General features: G+C 44.7%; 1 protein-coding gene across 1 annotated transcript in view; it reads left to right on the top strand.

Annotated features, from left to right (window-relative positions):
• The window catches only part of LOC126234953 (glutamate receptor 2), a 129958-nt gene extending 109051 nt beyond the window's left edge, over positions 1-20907 (top strand). Inside the window, exons 6-7 of the mRNA XM_049943692.1 lie at positions 10617-10978; positions 20831-20907. Of these exons, the coding sequence (XP_049799649.1) occupies positions 10617-10978; positions 20831-20907 (439 nt within the window). The remainder of the gene's footprint in view (positions 1-10616; positions 10979-20830) is intronic.
• Positions 20908-22102: the final 1195 nt, after the last annotated feature.

Here is a 22102-nt window from a genome sequence, read left to right on the forward strand (position 1 = left end):
TGTTACGAAAGCAAACAGAGCTCCACAGCAAATGCAAACGTAGCCAAATTCTCACAGAAAAACAAAAGCGGCACTAAACCTAAATTAGCATAGGGAGAGCTATACGTGAAGCGTTCAGAGTATTCGAAAGTAAAATTCCATCTTCTATCTTCACAGAAAACCCTAAGAAGTTTTGCTCGTATGTTAAGTGGGTAACAGGATCGAAGCCAGACACAATGCGACCAGCACGGTATTGAAGCGGACACACAGAAGACCGAAAGACTAAGCCTGTTTTTCAAAAACCGTTTCACTGAGTAAGATCGCAGTGTAGTTCCTCTTTCAAATCGTCTCATAAACGTCAGAAATGAGAGACGTTGTCGAAGTAAATTACCATGAGACAGAAACGCGGCTGACATCGTTCAGCAGATGAAAGACCCCTAGACCTGTCGACATACTAATACAATTACACGTAGCATATGCCAAAGAACCTGTTCATCTTCTTGCATCAGTGTTCTGTAGACCGCTGGTGGGCCAAAGCTTTCCTAATGATTGGAAAAAAGCGCAGTTCATTCCCGTTTTCAATAAAGGGTCGTCGAAGTGATTCAGAAAACCATATCTCTGATGTTGGTCTGACGTAGAATTTTTGAACATGTTTTATGCTCACATACTATAAAATTTTTGGAGACCGAAGATCTCTTTTGAAAGAATCAACATCGGTTTCGAAAACAACGATCATGTAAAACCCACTTCACCCTGTTCGTCCACGAGACTGAGAAAGAAGTACACTATGTGATCAAAAGTATCCGGACACCTGGCTGTAAATGATTTACAAGTTCGTGCGCCCTCTATCGATAATGCTGGAATTCAGTATGGTTTTGGCCCACCATTAGCCTTGATGACAGCTTCCACTCTCGCAGGCATACGTTCAGTCAGGTGCTGGAATGTTTCTTGGGGAACGGCAGCTCTTCACGGAGTACTGCACTGCGTAGAGGTATCAACGTCGGCGTTCCAAAACATCCCAAAGGTGTCTATAGGTTTCAGATCAGGACTCTGTGCAGGCCAGTCCATTACATGGATGTTATTTTCGTGTAACCACTTCGCTACAGGTGCTCGATCGTGTTGAAAGATGCAATCGCCGTCCCCGAATTGCTCTCCAGCAGTGGGAAGCAAGAAGGTGCTTAAAACGTCAATGTAGGCCTGTGTTGTGATAGTGCCACGCAAAACAACAAGAGGTGCAAGCTCCCTCCATGAAAAACGCCACCACGCCATGACACCACCGCCTCCGAATTTTATTGTTGGCACTACACACGCTGGCCGATGACGTTCACCGTGCATTCGCCATACCCACACCTTGCCATCGGATCGCCACATTGTGTACCGTGATTCGTCACTTCTCACAACGTTTTCCCACTGTTCAATCGTCCAACGTTTACGCTCCTTAACCAAGTGAGGCGTCGTTTGGCATTTACCGAAGTTATGTGCGGCTTATGACCAGCTGCTCGACCACGAAATCCAAGTTTTCTCACCTCCCGCCTAACTATCACAGTACTTGCAGTGGATCCTGATGTAGTTTCGAATTCCTGTGTGATGGTCTGGATAGATGTCTGCCTATTACACATAACGACCCTCAACTGTCGGTGGTCTCTGTCTGTCAACAGACTAGCTCGGCCTGTACGCTTTTGTGCTATACGTGTCCCTTCACGTTTCCACTTCACTATCACATTGGAAACAGTGGACCTAGGGATGTTAGGAGAGCGGAAATCTCGCGTACAGACGTATGACACAAGTGAAACCCGATCACCTGACCCTGTTCGAAGTCCGTGAGTTCTGCGGAGCGCCCCATTCTCGCTCTCTCACGATGTCTAATGGCTACTGAGGCCGCTGATATGGAGTACCTGGCAGTAGGTGGCAGCACAATGCACCTAATATGAGAAACGTAAGTTTTGGGGGGGTGTCCGGATACTTTTGATCAAATAGTACAGGTACCGACGACGCCGTCGTTGATTCCGTGTTCCTTGACTTGTGGAAGGCATTCAGTATATTTCTGCACTTCCACCTAAGAAACAAAAGTACGACCGTAGGAAACCTCAGACCAGCTATGTGACTGAGTCGAAGAGTAAAAGTAACTTCAGGTGTATCCCATGGGAGTGTTTTGGACCATTGTTTCTCACAAATTATATAAGTGAGCTAGTAGATAACGTGGGAAATTCCAGGTCGTTTCTTACAGATGAGCCTGTTGTATTTAGAAAAGTCATAATGTTAGAAATTGTAGCGAAATACAGGAAGATCTGCAAAGGATCGATGGTTGGTGAAGGCAGTGGCAGTTGACCCTCGACATAATCATATGTTACATATTGCGGATAAATAGGAAGAAAGACGCATCATAATATGCATTATTGACTGCAGAACAACCACTGAAAGTATTCACAACTGCCGGCCGGAGTGGCCGAGCGGTTCTAGGCGCTACAGTCTGGAACCGCGCGACCGCTACGTCGCAGGTTCGAATCTTGTCTCGGGCATGGATGTGTGTGATGTCCTTAGGTTAGTTAGGTTTAAGTAGCTCTAAGTTCTAGGGGACTGATGACCTCAGACATTAAGTCCCATAGTGCTCACAGCCATTTGAACCCTTTTTATTCAAACTATAAATACTGGAGTATGCGTACAGTGAGATTTAAAGTAGAACTATCACATAAAACGAATAGCGGGTAAGGCAGATTCATTGGAAGAAACCTCAGGAAATGAAGTCCACTCACGAAGTAGGTAGCTTACAAAATCCTCATTCGACCAATACTTGTTCATGAGCCTGGGATCCGTATCTGATAGGCCTGATGGAGCAAACAGAGAAAATCATCATGAAGACTCACAACGAACTCCAGTGGCAGACTCTACAAGAGAGGCGTTCTACACCACTCACTACTTTATTTGCACTCTGTATATGTCAATAAAACATAGGTACTGATGTACAGGGGATTCTGTGATGATATATAAACTTCAGGGTGATAGAGATGCTAATGCATCAATTTGAAGTAAGGTACCCTGGTCTGAAAACGAACGAATCGAAAGTTAAAAGCCAAAATCGTTGTCGTACCTCTGACAGTGGAAAACATGTACAGGTTTATCAAGGCATAGTACCCACTTTCCTGGAACTTATCCCACTTGTTATTCATCAACGGATGTGGTTCCAACATGATGGAGTCCCACCTCACTTTGGACTGAGGGTTTGTGAACACCAGGATCAGACATTCTCTGAATAGTGAACAGACAGATGATGTCGGCCGGCCGGTGTGGTCGAGCGGTTCTAGGGGCTTCAGTATGGAACCGCGCGACCGCTACGGTCGCAGGTTCCAATCCTGCCTCGGGCATGGATGTGTGTGATGTCCTTGGGTTAGTTGGGTTTAAGTATTTCTAAGTTCTTGGGGACTGACGACCTCAGATGTTAAGTCCCATGGTGCTCAGAGCCATTTGAATTTAGAGGATGTCGTTTTCCGTGGCTAGTATATTCATCTGATTTCACCCAACTTAATATCTTCTTATGTGACCAAGACGGTCATCGAGAATGAAGAGGATCTGCTGGCAAGAATTCTCGCTACCTCCAACATTGTTCAAACACCACTGGTGATGTTAAAACGTGTACGACAGAAATTTGTGTGACGAATGCTATACCTGCATTAATGCTAGGTGACGCTATTTTGTTGTGGCAGAGCGGCTCTAGGCGCTTCAGTTCGGAACCGCGCTGATGCTACGGCACCAGGTTCGAATCCTGCCTCAGGTATGGATGTGTGTGATGTCCTTAGGTTAGTTAGCTTTAAGTAGTTCTAAGTCTAGGGGACTGATGACCTCAGATGTTAAGTCCCATAGTGCTCAGAACCATTTGAACCATTTGACGCTATTTTGAACAACTGTTGCAAATGTAGCAGCTTGCGAAACTTGTGTAGGTAAATGGAATTAATTATTAGGATTTTCAGTCTGTTGGTTGGTTTGTGGGATTAAAGGGACCAGACTGCAATGGTCATCGGTCCCCTTCAGTCTGTCTCACATCAAGTAATGTCCACCGTTACTAGTCCAACAACAGAGGGAATTATCTGTGGTGTTAGTAGTATTCGGCGGGAATACTGCACGTCATGATCAGGGTGAGTTTGAATGGGGCGCGAGGCTACGACGAAATTTGAAACAATTTTCACTTGTACCTTCCTACTCGGTCGTTTACGGACTAAGATCCCTTGTGTCAAATTGATGCACTTACTCTTCTGCATCACTCCTGAAAGTTTGTAACATTATTACGGAATCACCCTCTATATCGATGTATACAATGCAGTTGAATGGCACAATTACATCATCTGAGCCAATTGTAGGGTTCTGAAAATTTGTATGTATAAATATACACCCTGCAATAAAGGGCTTTGAGTGTGTAATTTCCTGGAAGAGTCAACCAATATTTATTCCTCCTATGTATATCCCGCGAAAAGATCGTGAAGGTGAAATTAGAAAATCAAAGTCACTATATGGTTGCAGAAGCCTTTTCAAGTCTCAAACATCTATGATGTATATATCCAGACTGAAGCTATAAACAAAATGTTGTGCCAAGGCTGAGATTCGAACCCAGGCCTCCTTGTCACTAGGCAGATGCACTAACCACTACGCTATTCAGACACAGTGCCTTTGCACAATGGCACCAAATACCATAATACACCTCCCTCCTCTGTCAAAATTCCCATTCATGGCGCAGCCCATCTGGTATTCCTCTAAACCCGAACAGCATTCTAGACACTCTACAGATGTATTGTAATGGCACCTTTGCATGAAACAAAACGAGGGCACACGCCGGAAACCCAGGCGCGGGAGTTTTAATGCAAATGGAAATATGGCATCGTTGGCCGGGAGCCCCCATTCGGGGATGTTCGGTCGCCAAGTGCAAGTCTTATTTCTGTCGACGTTATATTGGGCGTCTTGCGCGCCAGTAATGAGGATGAAACGACAATGAGGACAACACAACACCCAGTCCCCGAGCGGAGAAAATCTCCAACCTGGCCGGGAATAGAGCCCTGGCTGCTTGCATGGGAAGCCAGCACGTTACCACCCAGCTAAGCAGGCGGATGCTTTAATGAAATGCAACTATATGGTTCCAGAGACCTTTGCAAGACCCAATCATCTATGATGTTTATATGAACACTGAAGTGATGAATGAAATCTTGTTCCAAGGCTGAGATTCTAACCCACGTCTCCTGCTCATTGGGCAGATGCGCTAGCCACTATACCACCTTGGCACAGTGGTTTTGACAACTGCACAGACTATCCTAGCACAACCCCTTCTTAATCCAAATTCCCATTCACACCTAAGCCAACTTGGTATTCCCCCTAAACTTGAACAGCATCAAGACTGTCTCAAATGGCTCTAAGCACTATGGGACTTAACATCTGAGGTCATCAGTCCCCTAGACTTAGAAACACCTAAACCTAACTCACCTAAGGACATCACACACATCCATGCCCGAGGCAGGATTCGAACCTGTGACCATAGCAGCAGCGCGGTTCCAGACTGAAGCGCCTAGAATCGCTCGGCCACAGCGGCCAGCTTGAACAGAATTACTCCAGTCTGCATGTGCAAATCATAGATGTTTGAGACTTGAAAAAGTCTCTGGAACCTTATAGTTACATTTCATTAAAATACCTATGCCTGGGTTCAGGCAGAATCCCTCATTTCGTTCGATGCTGAGGTGCTATTTCATTACAGTCAGAGAACCTCTGCAGTGCTGTTTGAGTTAGGGGGGATACAAAGTGAGCTGAGGCAAGAATGGGAATTTGGATTGAGGACGGAGGTATGTTAGGGTAGTCCATGCAGTTGTGTAAGGCCACTGTGTCGTTGTGGTGTAGTGGTTAGCATATCTGCCTAGTGAGCAGAAGACCTGGGGTCGAACCCCAGCCTTGGTACAAATTAGCATTCGTTGTCTCAGTCTGCACTTATACGAGGGTCACTCCAAAAGAAATGCACACTATTTTTTTTAATCCATCTTTTATTCTACCTGTTTGAAAGTTTTACAGTGTGCAGATACATCCTTTAGGAACAATTTTTTCATTTCTCCACATAATTTCCACCCCTCTCAACTGCCTTACGCCATCTTGGAACTAGCGCCTGTATACTCGCACGGTAAAATTCTGGACCAGCCCGTTGGAGCCACTGTTTAGCAGCGTGCACAAGGGAGTCATCATCTTCAAACGTTGTTCCATGAAGAGAGTCTTTCAGTTTCCCAAAGAGAGGATAGTCACATGTTGTCAGGTCAGGACTGTAAGGCGGGTGTTTCAGTGTTGTCCATTCGAGTTTTGTGATCGCTTCCATGGTTTTTTGACTGACTTGTGGCCATGCATTGTCGTGCAACAGCAAAACTTGCTGCTTTTGCCGATGTGGTCGAACACGACTCAGTCGAGCTTGACGTTTCTTCATTGTCGTCACATATGCATCAGAATTTATGGTGGTTCCACTTGGCATGATGTCCATAAGCAACAGTCCTTCGGAATCGAAAAACACTGTAGCCATAACTTTTCCAGCAGAAGGTGTGGTTCTGAAATTTTTTTTCTTGGGTGAATTTGCATGATGCTACTCCATTCAATGCCTCTTCATCTCTGGTGAAAAATGATGGAGCCATGTTTCATCACCTGTCACAATTCTTCCAAGAAATTCATCTCCACAATTCTTGTACTGTTCCAAAAGTTCGCTGCATACCGTTTCTCTTGTTTCTTTGTGAGCCACTCTCAACATCCTGGGAACCCAACTGGCACAAATCTTTTTTAACGCCAACACTTTCAGCATTCTGCAAACACTTCCTTCCCCTATCCCAACGTAGCGTGACAATTCGTTCACTGTGAAGGGTCTGTCAGCAGTCACGAATTCGTTAACTCTCTGCACATTGTCTGGAGTGTGTGCAGTACGAGGCCTGCCGCTGCGAGGACAATCCTCAAATTTGCCGTGCCCGTTAGCCTCACGTAACCTGCTTGCCCACCGACTAAGTGTAGTGCGGTCGACAGCAGCATCTCCATATACCTTTTTGAACCTCTTGTGGATGTTTTGCACTGCCTCGTTTTCTGGAATTCTTTGAGAGCACTTTGCTTCTGACGAACGTCAAGTGTAGCAGCCGTCTTGAAAACATGCTGTGACGGCGCCACTCACGGGAACAGGTTGAACTAAGTTTGAAAACAAGCGGGAAGCAACGTTACTACATAATAAGGTTGGGCAGTAAGCGCTCTGCTCTGCCATTGGCTGGCCTAGTGACGTTAGCGTGGAAGCAAACGCTCACAAGCAGACGACACGGCATGCGCGCTTACGTGAAGTTTTTGGCGGAAGATTTTGTTTATAGCAGAATTGAGATGTCTAAACTGCTTTTCTGCTGCTAAAATATTACAGTTAAAACTGATGAGTTATATTCTTTCGCAGCTTATGCCTTACACATCGGTAAAATATCAGATCACAACCACACTGACGCACACTTGAAATTCGAAACCTCGGCTCAAAGAAATCACAAACTATTCATTTAATCGCATTGAAATGAATTTACTTAAGAGCTCGAAGTTGCACACACTTGTTTATAAGAACAGCATTCCTTCTTTCTAATGCCGCTGTAGTATTCATCAAAGTAACTTTATCTGTGTCTGAAAAAAAAACTGTCATCTGTACATGTGCTCTTATTATGATGTTTCTTATATGGTGACAGATTTTCCAGCGTTTCCATAGATCTCTTATGTAGTTCTCGTTTCTTATACCGTTTGGTTCTGTCTTCTGTTGCGGGTGACACATTGACAGTCGCACTATCGCACGGCAAATTGTACGAAGGAACTGCATCTGGCTTTAGCATTCTTTTTCGGGGCAAATTAAGCAATTCAAACTGTAAATCCCTTAAGTAATCTGTTTCTGCGAAATGGCGAGAGCATATTCGTGCATGCGCAACATTTACACTGTGTTTCCTATATTTCGACAACCATGGTTTTTGTAATGTTTCATTACGCGGGAAACTGTGATACATTACGTCAGTTCCCTTTGTGCTCCGGTTGTAGGAAGAACAGCCCGTAACAGCACAGCCTGGCATTGTTCAAATGGTTCAAATGGCTCTGAGCAATATGGGACTTAACATCTGTGATCATCAGTCCCCTAGAACTTAGAACTACTTAAACCTAACTAACCTAAGGACATCACACACATCCATGCCCGAGGCAGGATTCGAACCTGCGACCGTAGCAGTCGCGCGGTTCCGGACTGAGCGCCTAGAACCGCTAGACCACCGCGGCCGGCCTGGCATTTTAAAAATTAATTTTCTCACTCACTTGCAGATTCTCCAATAAGAATTTCACAGGACGAACCATTAACTATAGAGCTGGCGAACACAATGTTGATCCCGCTGTCCACTATCGCTAACTATTTCAGTTTCGAATCAAATATCAATTACAGCAAAAACCGTAACGCTCCCGAATTCCGAATGCTTCCACTGTTGACTGAGTACCTCAGAAGAAAGAACTCAATCAAAATACTCCTTCAAACACAACACAACAACAACAGTCACACACAATTCGAACTGTGTACTGTTTGGCACAGCTGCTTCCACCGTGACGTCATGTGCACAACTGAGAAAACACGTTGCTTTCTGGGCATCGCTTTCTGCGCCCCCCTGGCGGGAAGGATGTACGCACACACTGTAAAACTTTTATACATGCAGAATGAAAACTGTATTTTTACAAAAATAGTGTCGTTTCTTTTGAAGTGACGCTCGTACATCATAAAACTAGAGAGATTCGAGCTCACATGAGGGCTTCGCCGCAATTGTTCTTGCTAGGAACCTTTTGTGACTGATACGGGAAAAGGTGGAAGTGACAATGGCGCAGAAAGTGCTGTAAGCCGCAAACCCGTAAGGCAGCTTCTGGAATACAGGGTATTACAAAAAGATACGGCCAAACTTTCAGGAAACATTCCTCAAACACAAAGAATGAAAATATGTTATGTGGACATGTGTCTGGAAACGCTTACTTACCATGTTAGAGCTCATTTTATTACTTCTCTTCAAATCGCATTAATCATGGAATGGAAACACACAGCAACAGAACGTACCAACGTGACTTCAAACACTTTGTTACAGGAAATGTTCAAAATGTCCTCCGTTAGCGAGGATACATGCATCCATCCTCCGTCGCATGGAATCCCTGATGCGCTGATGCAGCCGTGGAGAATGGCGTATTGTATCACAGCCGTCCACAATACGAGCACGAAGAGTCTCTACATTTGGTACCTGGGTTGCGTAGACAAGAGTTTTCAAATGCCCCCATAAATGAAAGTCAAGAGGGTTGAGGTCAGGAGAGCGTGGAGGCCACGGAATTGGTCCGCCTCTACCAATCCATCGGTCACCGAATCTGTTGTTGAGAAGCGTACGAACACTTCGACTGAAATGTGCAGGAGTTCCATCGTGCATGAACCACATGTTGTGTCGTACTTGTAAAGGCACATATTCTAGCAGCACAGGTAGAGTATCCCGTATGAAATCATGATAACGTGCTCCATTGAGCGTAGGTGGAAGAACATGGGGCCCAATCAAGACATCACCAACAATGCCTGCCTAAACGTTCACAGAAAATCTGTGTTGACGACGAGATTGCACAATTGCGTGCGGATTCTCGTCAGCCCACACATGCTGATTGTGAAAATTTACAATTTGATCACGTTGGAATGAAGTCTCATCCGTAAAGAGAACATTTGCACTGAAATGAGGATTGATACATTGTTGGATGAACCATTCGCAGAAGTGTACCCGTGGAGGCCAATCAGCTGCTGATAGTGCCTTCACACGCTGTACACGGTACGGAAACAACTGGTTCTCCCGCAGCACTCTCCATACAGTGACGTGGTCAACGTTGCCTTGTACACCAGCAACTTCTCTGGCGCCGACATTAGGGTTATCGTCAACTGGACGAAGAATTCCCTCGTCTACTGCAGGTGTCCTCGTCGTTCTAGGTCTTCCCCAGTCGCGAGTCATAGGCTGGAATGTTCCGTGCTCCCTAACACGCCGATCAATTACTTCCAACGTCTTCCTGTCGGGACACCTTCGTTCTGGAAATCCGTCTCGATACAAACGTACCGCGCCACGGCTATTGCCCCGTGATAATCCATAAATCAAATGGGCATCTGCCAACTCCGCATTTGTAAACATTGCACTGACTGCAAAACCACGTTCGTGATGAACACTAACCTGTCGATGCTACGTACTGATGTGCTTGATGCTAGTACTGTAGAGCAACGAGTCGCATGTCAACACAAGCACCGAAGTCAACATTACCCTCCTTCAATTGGGCCAACTGGCGGTGAATCGAGGAAGTACAGTACATACTGACCAAACTAAAATGAGCTCTAACACGGAAATTAAGCGTTTCCGGACACATGTCCACATAACATCTTTTCTTTATTTGTGTGTGAGGAATGTTTCCTGAAAGTTTGGCCGTACCTTTTTGTAACACCCTGTAGGTGCAGATCTGCACAGGCAGGGTCCAAGTTATTCTGTACCCACTCACCAGATGTACTCTGTTCCACTAATCATAAAGTGGTTTGTGGAGTGTAGACACAGATGCGGCTGTAGGTGTGTAGAGGAGTAGCGGTGGTGATGTTGCAGGGAGACGGTGTCTTACGACGTGGCGGTGCAGCTGGAGCGCGGCAGCCCGTTGCTGGGAGCGCTGAGTGCGGCGGTGCTGCGCGTGGTGCAGGCGGCGCTGGTGCGGCCCTCGGAGTTGGTGGCGGGCGAGGAGCCGCTGGCGCAGCAGGAGGCGGGGCCGGCGGCGCTGCGCAGCCAGCTGGTGGTGCTGAGCCCGCAGCACCTGCAGGGCGCCGCCGCGCTGCTGCTGGCCGGCTGCGTCGCCGCCGCCGCTGCGCTGGCTGCCGAACTGCTGCTGGCGCGGCTGCTGCGCGGCGCCCGGGGCGACGGCGTCGGGCGCAGGCGCAGACGGGCCCGCCCTAATACCCACCTCACATCACTCCGTAAAATCCACATCACTCCTGCCACAATGTCGCATTCGCTACCCGAGTGAAATAATGATAACTGTTGCACTTTGAAACGTTATCGTGTCTCTACCAGAAACACGAAACAATTCTAGCTGTTACATAGTGCGCCTCTTTCTCACAGTTAGGGAAAAGGATGTTAAAATAACTTTGAGACAATTTTATCAAGTTTTCAGAATTTATGCATCTCGCAGTTTCACAAAATCGACATTATCCCGATGTGTGTGTGATGAATGAACTCACACCTGCGCTAGAATCTGCCTCAAACATTGGCTGGCCAGTGTGGCCGAGCGGTTCTAGGCGCTTCAGTCTGGAACCGCATGACCGCTACGGTCGCAGGTTCGAATCCTGCCTCGGGCATGGATGTGTGTGATGTCCTTAGGTTAGTTAGGTTTAAATATCGTAGTTCTAAGTTCTAGGGGACTGATGACCTCAGATGTTAAGTCCCTTAGTGCTCAGAGCCTTTTCTTTTTTTTTTTTTTTTTTTTTTTTGCCTCAAACATTCAGTCACAAAAGGTGCCGTATACCCACAGTCTACTTGTATGCATCAAGGAGACGATGATTCATTGGACTCTAAGTGCACTGTTATGAAAATTCTTTCTTGGTTTCTGGATGTAATAAACAAATGTATAAAATTACAGCTTACATTAATTACGAAACAGACATGTATAAAACTAAAAATAAAGCGCATCATTTAACATTTGTTATTGACTAGGTTATTGACTAGATTCCGCTGCTCATGGTCTCGTGGTAGCGTTATCGCTTCCCGAGCACGGGGTCCCGGCTTCGATTCCCGGCGGGGCCAGGGATTTTTTCCCACCTCGTGATGACTGTGTGTTGTTGTGTCGTCTTCATCATCAGCATTCATTCCCATTACGGTCGGAGGAAGGCAATGGCAAACCACCCCCACTAAGAACTTGCCTAGTACGGCGGTGCGAGTCTCCCGCATTGTTCCCCTACACTCTGTCACGGAGTATGGGACATCGTCGTCATCATTGAGTAGAAATACAGCCTTCACAGTTTTCAAACGTAAGTATACCGTTTTCATATTCTGTTTCGGATTACCAGCTATCTTTGTGTTCGCACCCAACGTTTCATTATTCTCTAAAGTCCATTTAAATTTCTGAAGTCTCTTAACTTCTAGAACAAAATCTCCTTGAAAGGATCCTATAGTCCCCTTTCATTATCATTTTATTTGCTTCCCAGTGCACTTTACACCCTACAGAACAATTTCGGCGTTTCTGTTGCTAAATTTCGTACCAGAAAAGACTGAGCTATGATTCCGTCTAACTGTAACCTATTTCTTTCTACGATTTGTAAGCATCATATAGTTATCATGTTGGTTCTTTTCAGACTTGCAAATGAGTCTATAACGCCATTATAAGTCTTCCATGTTTTTATACGTAACCCAACTCAAGACTATAATTCTATAAAATGTTTATCCCTTGTTCTCCTTTCCCAAAACTCTCTGGCATGCGTGAGTGAATGAGTGTTGGTGTGTTTCATTTTGCTGTACGGTGGTTTAGTCTGCTGCAGAGAATCAGCGGTAGTCTTACAGAATGGCTAATCCTTGTAGTTTTCAGGTAGGCAAAGAGGTTGTTCTCCTTGTGTGAAAGTTACCAGTGTTAGGTTAGTGGCGGAAGCCTCATCTCTAGGTTTTCCTGGCCACTGGGTCGTGTGGGAGAAGTTTTAGTGTGAGATGGGCAGTCTGCTACCAGCTCTCCAACGGTCTGCAGCCGAGGTTTCTTCCAAGAAGGGTGGGTTGATTTAACCGCGTGGCACGTTGTCTCATAACGAGAGAGGAGCTTTTAGTTTTTGGCCTCGCGCTTTGTCTTATAGAGACTGTTTTGCTGGGTCGCAGTAATGAATGCAAGGCTTTTTCAGACTTTCAGTTTTATTCATAATGCAGACTTTGGTCCTTAAGAAGAACGTAGCAGAAAGGTGTTGCATATGTTGAAGCGATCTCACGTAGGAAGTGCGCCCTCGTTTCATTGTGAATGTTTGTGTGCCTGCGACTGCTTGTGTATACATTCTAATCTTTTCAGAATCTTGATAATTTTTGACTCTCTGTGACTTTTCTTTGTTTCATTACTATATGTCCGTTGGAAACCATCCACATGGATTAACATTAGAGTTTGTTGGCCCTCTGCCATTCCCTTTGTCTGATCAAATGTGTCGTCTGTAAAATGTTAATTGTTCGCGACTGCGTGGTTTAATGTTGCTAAAATTTGGCCACGATGCGTAGAAATTGTGTTTTCGTGAACCACGTGGCCACACGAGTTAACTGCGAGGCTGCCTCTCCCGTGGCCCCCTGCCTCTGTCCAAGAGTTTACTTATTACTCTGATTTTCGAATATTACATATATTCTGTCCGGATTATACAATTATTGCATTTGGGGTATGTGATTTCATGTTAAGTGCGTAAGCGTGTATCTGTGGCCCTCGCTGAGTTTGTTTCTCCAAATCGAGGTTCAACTTCATTTCTTAACACAATAGGACAAACTTCCTAGCTCCGTTGCATGTTGGAGTTGGGGCCGTCCTTTCTGTTCTTTGAGCGAATGTGGGTCTGGATGCGACTATTAAACCTTTCCCGTCCCCCAATAATTACGACCGCGATTCTAAATTAAGAGATTCTGTTATGAATCGTATAGTGTTTCACAAGCAATCATGCGTAGTTACCAGGCAACCGCAGTTATATATAGATGTCTTCTATCATTGTCGTAAGAAATAAATAATTTTCTTTCAAGTCTTATCCAGTGTACCGATGTTACGTCTCCTTTACCTACGCCATTCACCTTGTAGTTTCCTTGTCAGCCCATCCATAGCGTCTCCATGCACACAGGTCCAATAATTAGTGTTCCCTTTTTATTTAAAATAAATTCTTTAGAATAGATCTTGTTTCCAGGAATGTTGCTGCAAGCTGCTCTTATTCACAGTGTTCACGCATTTTTTTTACTTTATTTTAATATTTGATTCATATGAACAATCCCTGGATCATATTAATAATTACATCCCATATTTTTATGAGTGCCATTACAATGAATGTTCTTTTATGAGTTTTTTCTTATGACTAATTTAATTAATTTTCCAACTTAGTCGAACCTCGTGTTTGTCGTGTGGTTCGAGTTGGTGGCGACCCAATGTTTTACTTTGACCTTATTGTCAAATAGCATTTCCACATGCGTGTGGCTCTTTTAGCCATCTGGCTATTGCTCAGGGCTCCACTCATTTCATAAACACCACTTAAGTGCACGTCGCTTACACCTGGCGACTTCCTTTACCCACGCCAATTACACATAGCTTACTCTGCTCTAGGATTTCGGTAAACCATAGAACTTCTTAAGCGCAGATAGGTTTAGTTTAATTTCTTTTGGATGTTCTAACTTGTATATTGCCTTTCCACAAGGCAGAACCACTTTTCCGTTGATTGGAACTGTAGGTGCAGATGGTATCGTTTCTGTGTTTTATCTTTTCACGTATTGCTTTATAGGCACTGTAATTTATTTCATTGTACTGCAGTTGCGGTAATTAGTGCTTCTTGATCAGTGGCGTGTGTCGGTATACTGTAGTAATTTTTTGAGTGCTTTGTGGGGAATGTGAGTCGATTAGGAGCCTTTTGGTATTATTTTTTTGTTTTTCAGCATGGAGTAAGTAAGTATACGATGGAGACGCGTGGCCGTCCAGGGAGCCGCAATCGGGGGAACCGGTCAAACAATGATGCTGAACAAGGATGTATTCAAAACGTGGAGGCCGCCCTGTAGGAAAACAAAACACGCAAGGCCTAGCGTTGTCCGTTCTGCGCCCATTGCAGTAAATTCGAACCAGTCGGTAATTGTAAATTCGTTACAGGCTATCGTACAACAGTTAGTAGAGGGTAGTAAGAGGCAAGCAGAAGAGAATAAAAGGCAAGCAGAAGAGTTTAAAAGGCAAGCAGAAGAGAATAAGAGGCATCTCAAGGAAGTTACTACAAAATTAAGTAACGAGATAGTACAGGGTATTAGAGATAGACTGGAGATCATGGACCAACGCATTTGCGCTTTAGAGGGAGGTAGCTGGTCATTAGCAAGCGTGTTTTGGAGCACGAAGAAAGGGTTGCTGGGAATCTCTGCTCGTTAGAGGAACAATACCAGAGTGACCACGCGGCTCTTGTGTCCCGAGTAGAAGACGCTGCCACTAAGTGTCCTGTCAGCTTCAGAGCCCAGGTAGAAACACTTGGCCAGGCGTTAATGTTCCTCGAGCGGAGATCTAGGGCGAATGGAATTTCAGCAGGACACGGTCCACCGAAAGATGCGGGAAGAGATAGCCAAAATCTCGGACACAGTAGCAGGCACTCTGACGGTAACGGGAAGACGATTACAACGTCATTAGCAGACACAGAAGAAATACCGTCGCGAATGAAATTTCAACACGGACAGTGTCAGATAAATAGTCAACAAGAAGGCATTACCAAAGTGCTATGTGAGCGCATGGCCCGTTTAGAATTACACATGAAAGGTGTAACTGCCCGTGAAGCTAAAATAAATGAGCGCAAGGGCAATTACTCCAACAGTGATTTCGGGAACAATGGCGAGTTTGATTACCGTTACGAGCACGGTTCTCGTACCACGTGCGAATGGCGCGGATCCACTCAGGAACGTTCGTCAATTAGTGGAAATCATTAATTTGATTTCAAACACTTTTTGACGGTGAGGGAGTTTGAAGTTTTCCGTAATTCGCCCACGGGACTTCCCTCTAGGCCTGGTTGCAACAATTCGAATTCTCCCTTCCTACGACGTGGCCAAGTGCGTAAAATATTGAATACATGTGCCGCTACCTTGAGGTGAGCCAGCGGTGCGTATGACGTCAAGTGCATGCAATTGTTGCTCAGTCAGGGAATTTCGACGCATTTTCTTTTGATTTAATGGTCAATAGCAGCCCAAAGTCAAGTAAAAAACGGACTTATCACGCTACCAGAACTCAACCAGTCGAAATTCTCTAGCCCTGTGAAGATGTTCGAACATGTGCTGCAGGCGAATGAGTATTTAGACCAGGGCTTCACAACATACGTGCTCGCGGAGCAAGCTGTGAGCAGCAAGGCGCGAGCACGGAGCAGCGCGAGCACGCTACCCCCACTACCGGACCAGAGCGGAGAGTGGGGAGAGTCATGTGAGGCACACAACAGCTGCCGCCAGTCAATGTAAATCCGCGGCCACCTGCAGAGATATCACTCACGAATTATTACTGTGACAAATGAAACAAATAAAGGAGAATGTACACGTGCCACATAATTTTATTAGCTTAGTGTATGCCTCTACATTCGTATTAATTTGTGAACTGTCACACAATAAAAGGTGTCACTGAAGTGTGGGATTCTCGGTTATCTTGTACTTTTTGCCCTTTACAATTGTGTCTATGTTCGGAATAATTGTTCTTGTGCATTGTAGGCGCAGCGTGCAGTTTAAATTTCGATCAGACAATGCGTTTTTCTAGCGCGTCTTGTTACATTTCATTGCAGAGAACAGTTGTTCACAAACATACGTGGAACCGAACATTAATATTATTGTAGCCGCCAGTTTGTGCAAACGAGGAAATCTATCCCGAGGGAAGTGTCTGTAGAACTCCAAAATGGTTTTCTTGTTCTGAAATTTGTCTCTATATTCTCTGCCACACTGCAGGTCAATAATTTCTAGTTGCAGCTCAGGACGAATCTCTTCAATATTCGCTGAATATGGAGAGGAAACCAGATCAAAATCACTGTCTAGTGCTGTCAGATCTTGAAAGCGTTGATCAAATTCTTCTTTTAAGGGCAACTAAACTATGTGAATAACGTTCACAGTCTTTGTGAACATCTTGCATGGATGATAATTTAGGAAAATGAGCTAGATTTCCTGTTTCCAGCTGACTCACCCAAAGTATCAATTTCATTTTAAAAGCTCGTTTTCGATCTATGAAATGAGTAATTAGCAGATCTTTACCTTGTAGTGAAATGTTCAAAGCATTCAGATGGCTAGTTAAATCTGCTAAGAACGCGAGATCACATTTCCATGAAGCCTCTTCCAATTCAGGAACACACATGTTATTTATTTCCATGAACATATTTATCTCATCTAATAGGCAAAAAAATCGATTTAATAATTCGCCACGACTAAGCCAGCGGACCTCGCTGTAATAAGGCAGGTACCATACTGGCTTTCTACACCCTCAAGAAAGCTTTTAAATTGCCTGTGTTGTAGCCCATGCTTCCTTATGACTGGTTGTACGAACAACAACACTCGTCACATTTTTTAGAGTGATACTCCTTGCACATAAGTTTTCCTGGTGGATCACACAGTGAACGCCCCTTATTTCATTCGGCACGATCAGTTTTTGCATTTTCTCCTTCAACAGCGCAATGAAACCTGATTTTTTCCCTGTCATCACTGGTGCACCGTCTGTAGACACTGAAACTAAAGAATTCCACGACAATCCTGTATTTTCAACACTTTCTTCAACACTACTTAAAATATCACCTCCGGTTGCAGTGTTCTTCATGGCTACTACATCGAGGAGCTCCTCCCTCACCCGAAGATCTCTATTAACACCTCTAATAAATATGGCAAAGCTGCGCTGTTCCAGTGATATCAACACTTTCGTCCAGAGCTAGAGAATACGCCATAAAATCCTTACAGATATTTGCAAACTGGCTCTGGACGTCGTCTGCCATGTCCTGTATGCGACGCATAATGGTCATGTTAGATAATGGCACAATCCGAAACTGTTGAACTTGAGATGGACACAAATGTTCCGCTGCAACTACCAAACATTCTTTTATTAAATCGCCATCAGTGAAGGGGCGCAGGGATTTTGCTAAAAGCAAAGAAATTTTGTAACTCACTCTGAGAGCTGCCCCAGTTGATTTTTCTTCGTCGTCCAGATCTTCTTCGGATAGCTTCCTTTTAAGTTTAATAACTTCCTGTGCTTGATCTGGTCCATCACATTTTCCACTTCCGTAGTCTTTCGAGTGGTACGACATATAATGTCGCTGCAAATTAAATTTCCTAAAAGAATTCAGCGTTTTGTTACGTACTAAACGTTTTGCAACACCATCTTTTTCTGTAAACAGATACAATTCCTCCCAATGGGGGTTGAACTGCGAAAGCATGGTTGGGGTTACACAACGGCGACTTCAATAGGCACGCTGCGGCCCTATTCAAACGTGCGCGCGCATTTCCCCTCCCTCCCCACTCCGCGACCATGCACCTGCTCGCGAGCACGTGCCTGAGCAGACGCGAGTACTCGCGCTCAAAACCGGCCAGTTGTTAAGCCCTGATTTAGACGATCCCTATGGGCCTGCGGAAATCATTCGCATTTGTCTGGGAAAATTTCCCATGCAATTGCGTCATGTTATCCTTGCAGGACGGTGTAAGGACGACATAGAGGGTTTCCGTAATGTGCTCCTAGAATTTTGCGATGCGAACGGCAGCGCGCATAATTACGGCCGGAGCTTCTACGAGCAGCGGCTGCGCGAGCGGAGCCGCAGCCGTCGGGGCAGGTGGCAGTCACGGCGCGAAGGGTCACCTGGGCGCTACAGAGCGAGAGGTCGTTGGCAGCGTCGCGATTCTTCGCGGAACTCGGGTAGAGCAAGTGATACCAATGGTCACCGATAGCCAAGAGAGAATCGGAGACACACCGGAGGGTTAGAGAGATATGGAAATGAGCAGATATTTAGGCGTAACTACGGCAGACCAGGGAACGGTAGTCGTGACCGGCCCCAGAGTGATTACACATCAAGCAATGACGGGATGCTGGGAACAGTGCGGGTGCCCAGCCCGTGGGTGTAGAAATTCGTCCGGCAAACCCCCGACACAATCTGCCTAATGCCCCTAATCAAATGGAACAATGATAGTCGACTGACCCGGAAGGCGTCAACTTACTGAGGACCAGTGCTATTGTCGATATTGGGCACATTTGACTGAGTCAGAAGCAGATGCTCATGCACCTCTGAGATTGGAACGACGTGCTTCCGCTATGTTTTTGATTCATTTCTTATGTGGGTAAAATTAAAGTGTAGTATTTTCTATGAATTGTGAAGGGTTCCTCAATACGTTTACTGTTGTATCTGCTTTCAGCAGAAAAGGGTCGTGTTGCGTAATTTTATAACATCAGAGTATGACTGGATATGAGGATCAGATGAGGCGCTGTCTCTCACAGTAAGATTTTTTTTTTTTCTCATGAGTGAGAAGGTATAGAGTGTGGTGATGTAGCGAGTAAATGGTTGTAAGGTGGCTGTTTATGATAAATTCCAATTGTAGCGTATTTAATACCTCTAGGTGAGGATGATTTTGTGAGATTTGCAACTGTACTGCGATGTTTATGTGCCGATTTGACGCCTTGCAGGTTGATGGATAATTGAGTAAAATAAACTTCAATTGTGTTATATTTATTCCCTCTAGGTGAGTATGATTATAGTGAGATTTGGAAATGTTCTGCGTTGTTTATGAGACGATGTGATGAGCTGTAGGTTGATGGATTTGTGTATGAAGTGAGACAAATAGTGTTTGATTTTCAGTGATGCCACATTATTAGATGATTAGAAGCTGTAAATTGCCACCACCTACTACTTGATACATTTAAGGAGACCAGAATATGGAAGCCCTGGAAGATGAATATTGAAACCCCTTTTAACCTCATGCAATTTTGTACCTGGTAAAAATCAAGGTAACAACATATAAGTGTGAAATAACGTGAAGGTATGTGAGGATCCCTGGCGACACGTGGTGAGTAATGGTGCAATGGTTGTGAGTATCGTATGACAATTAGTAAGATGAGAAATTATGGCCATGGGCAAAAGATTTGATTTTTTTGACAATCTTTTGTGCGTTTACCTTTAGGATAAAGTGATTCTGATTTCTATTTTTATGCCCACTAATTCGTTTGGATCAATGTGATGCCTAAACATTATCACGTTATGATTCCAGGGATGACTTTATGAACCTTCTGTGTCTCATTAACCATAACTTCTATCGTAAAATGTTCACAGAAAATATGTCACAGAAATTTTCCACATATAAGCAAACGTGTACTGCAAACAAATGAGAAGCAGTCAAAGAATAGCAATATGAGTATCGAAAAAATACTTTTTTATGTGTGGGTATCGTACTCGTTCTATATGTTTGTGGTGACTGGTACAAATTCTGTAGGTTGTGTGTGGGAATGCAGTTAGTTGTAGGTAAAGTTTTCTGTTTGTAGTTAGTAGCGTCACCAAATCTACTCCATTTCCTTACCAAATCTTGTACAAGACCTGTCCTGACCCATGTCTCAACGTATGTAATGCTGATCTATGTTATATAAGAAGTATCTTTGTTGTTTGAATTTTGAGTATCATGTCGCTCGTGTGAAGGGAGCTTAGGTTATTTTTTTTTTTTCTTTTGCTTGGTGAAATCTTTATCACCGGGCTAATTTCGTAAGAGTTAAATTTATTTCCTTTCATCGTTAAAACTACTCGTAATACTTAATAATTGGTCATACGAATTTTCTTTTTTCTATATTATTAATAAGACCCTCCTTGAAAAACAATTTTCGGGCAATTCTTCATGTATTCGTCATGAATAGGAATTTCCGCTGCTTTTTCTTGTAATATGTTCATCATATTATGTGAAAGTCTCTGTGAGTGCAGCTATTAAGCGGGCGCAACATTGCCAGGCCGCCTAGTGAGCCTGCGCATCAGAAAGTATGGGACCTGCTGCAACGGCAGGTGTTGCGGAGCCTTGCTATCAACCTCGAACTAGTGGTGTGGCGAGCGGTCACGGCCGTTTCCACGCCAGAAGGGCCAGATGCTGGTTTTCCCCCAACCCCCTTCTGTCGGCCTGCGCAGACGGCGTGGCGCGGCAGGGCATCGCTCTGGTCGCTGATCCGGGCCAGGCGAAGGCGCGCGGCGCTGGGTTAGCATGACGCAGAGAAGCGTCACTCGCGCACACACAAGCGAGATTTGGGCAGTGCCCGAGGCACGACCCAATAACATTAATATGGTCTGACGATGGCACGGTCCTGGTCCATTGGGACGTTACCATCTCAGGAAGATGGTTTCACAGGGTTTCACGGCACGGGGGCGTGAATTGGACCTGAAGTGGACGTTCCCTGCTGGCTGAGGGAAGGCACGAAGAAGACTTTATTAGTGTCTTCCTCGTGTGGGAATGTCCTGACGAACATTGCATGTCCCTACCAACCGAGCGGTGCACATACGATGATGATGACGGTATGAAGACGGAAGTGACATACCCTGACGTTCAGAAGAAATGCAGTCATTGTCGACGTTCCTTGCTTGCCGAGGGCGGTGCTAACATGCTAATAGAAGAGCCATTTTTTGCCTCCCTTGGGCAGGAATGTCAAATGACCACGGTGTTCTAAGATGTCTTAGAGGAACAATTGACACAGGCCACGACGAAGTACTTCCGTGAGGTTGTGAACTGCCGAGTGGCCGCGGCACATGGACATTGATGCACGCTGACAGCTATGCTGGCGGGAGGCGTTCCACTAATGAGGTCCTTCATTCTGTGGGACTTCGGCGTGCGCTCTAGTGGATTTGGGGGTTATGTCACCGCACGGTCAGTGAAATGCAGGTTTTTTTGTGTTGTACTCCGCATAATATGGAGGTGTGATTGTCTTGAGATAATCTATCGAGGACCGTCTGTCTTTAGTGTGTTACAGCGTGAAACTAGCTATGATGGTAAACAAAGTGTCAACGAAAATTGCGACGTCATGCTACAAACCACCGACGTCATATTTTCTTATCTAGCCGTGCACTCACGAGTTTAACCTTGTAGTATTGTGCTTTTTTTTTTTTTTTTTTGTAAATCTGTATATTTTGTGTACCTTTTATGTATATTTCTGTGTTCATTGTGATTTTATGTCGAATATCGTTAACCAAGTTAATTTCAAAGGTTGCTTTGATGAGTGACAGAGGTCCGTTTTGTCACATACATTTCATGTTTTGTCTTTAAAATCTTATTTGAAATGATTTTAATTTGGCTCTTGCATTCAACATGATGACCAGGACACAAGTACTGATCACTTTATAATAATCACTTTTAATAACTGTTTAAAGCACTATTTAAGATGATATCTCATGTTTGTTATTACAATGAGT

This window comes from Schistocerca nitens, chromosome 2, assembly GCF_023898315.1.
Source record: "Schistocerca nitens isolate TAMUIC-IGC-003100 chromosome 2, iqSchNite1.1, whole genome shotgun sequence".
Lineage (NCBI taxonomy): Eukaryota > Metazoa > Arthropoda > Insecta > Orthoptera > Acrididae > Schistocerca > Schistocerca nitens.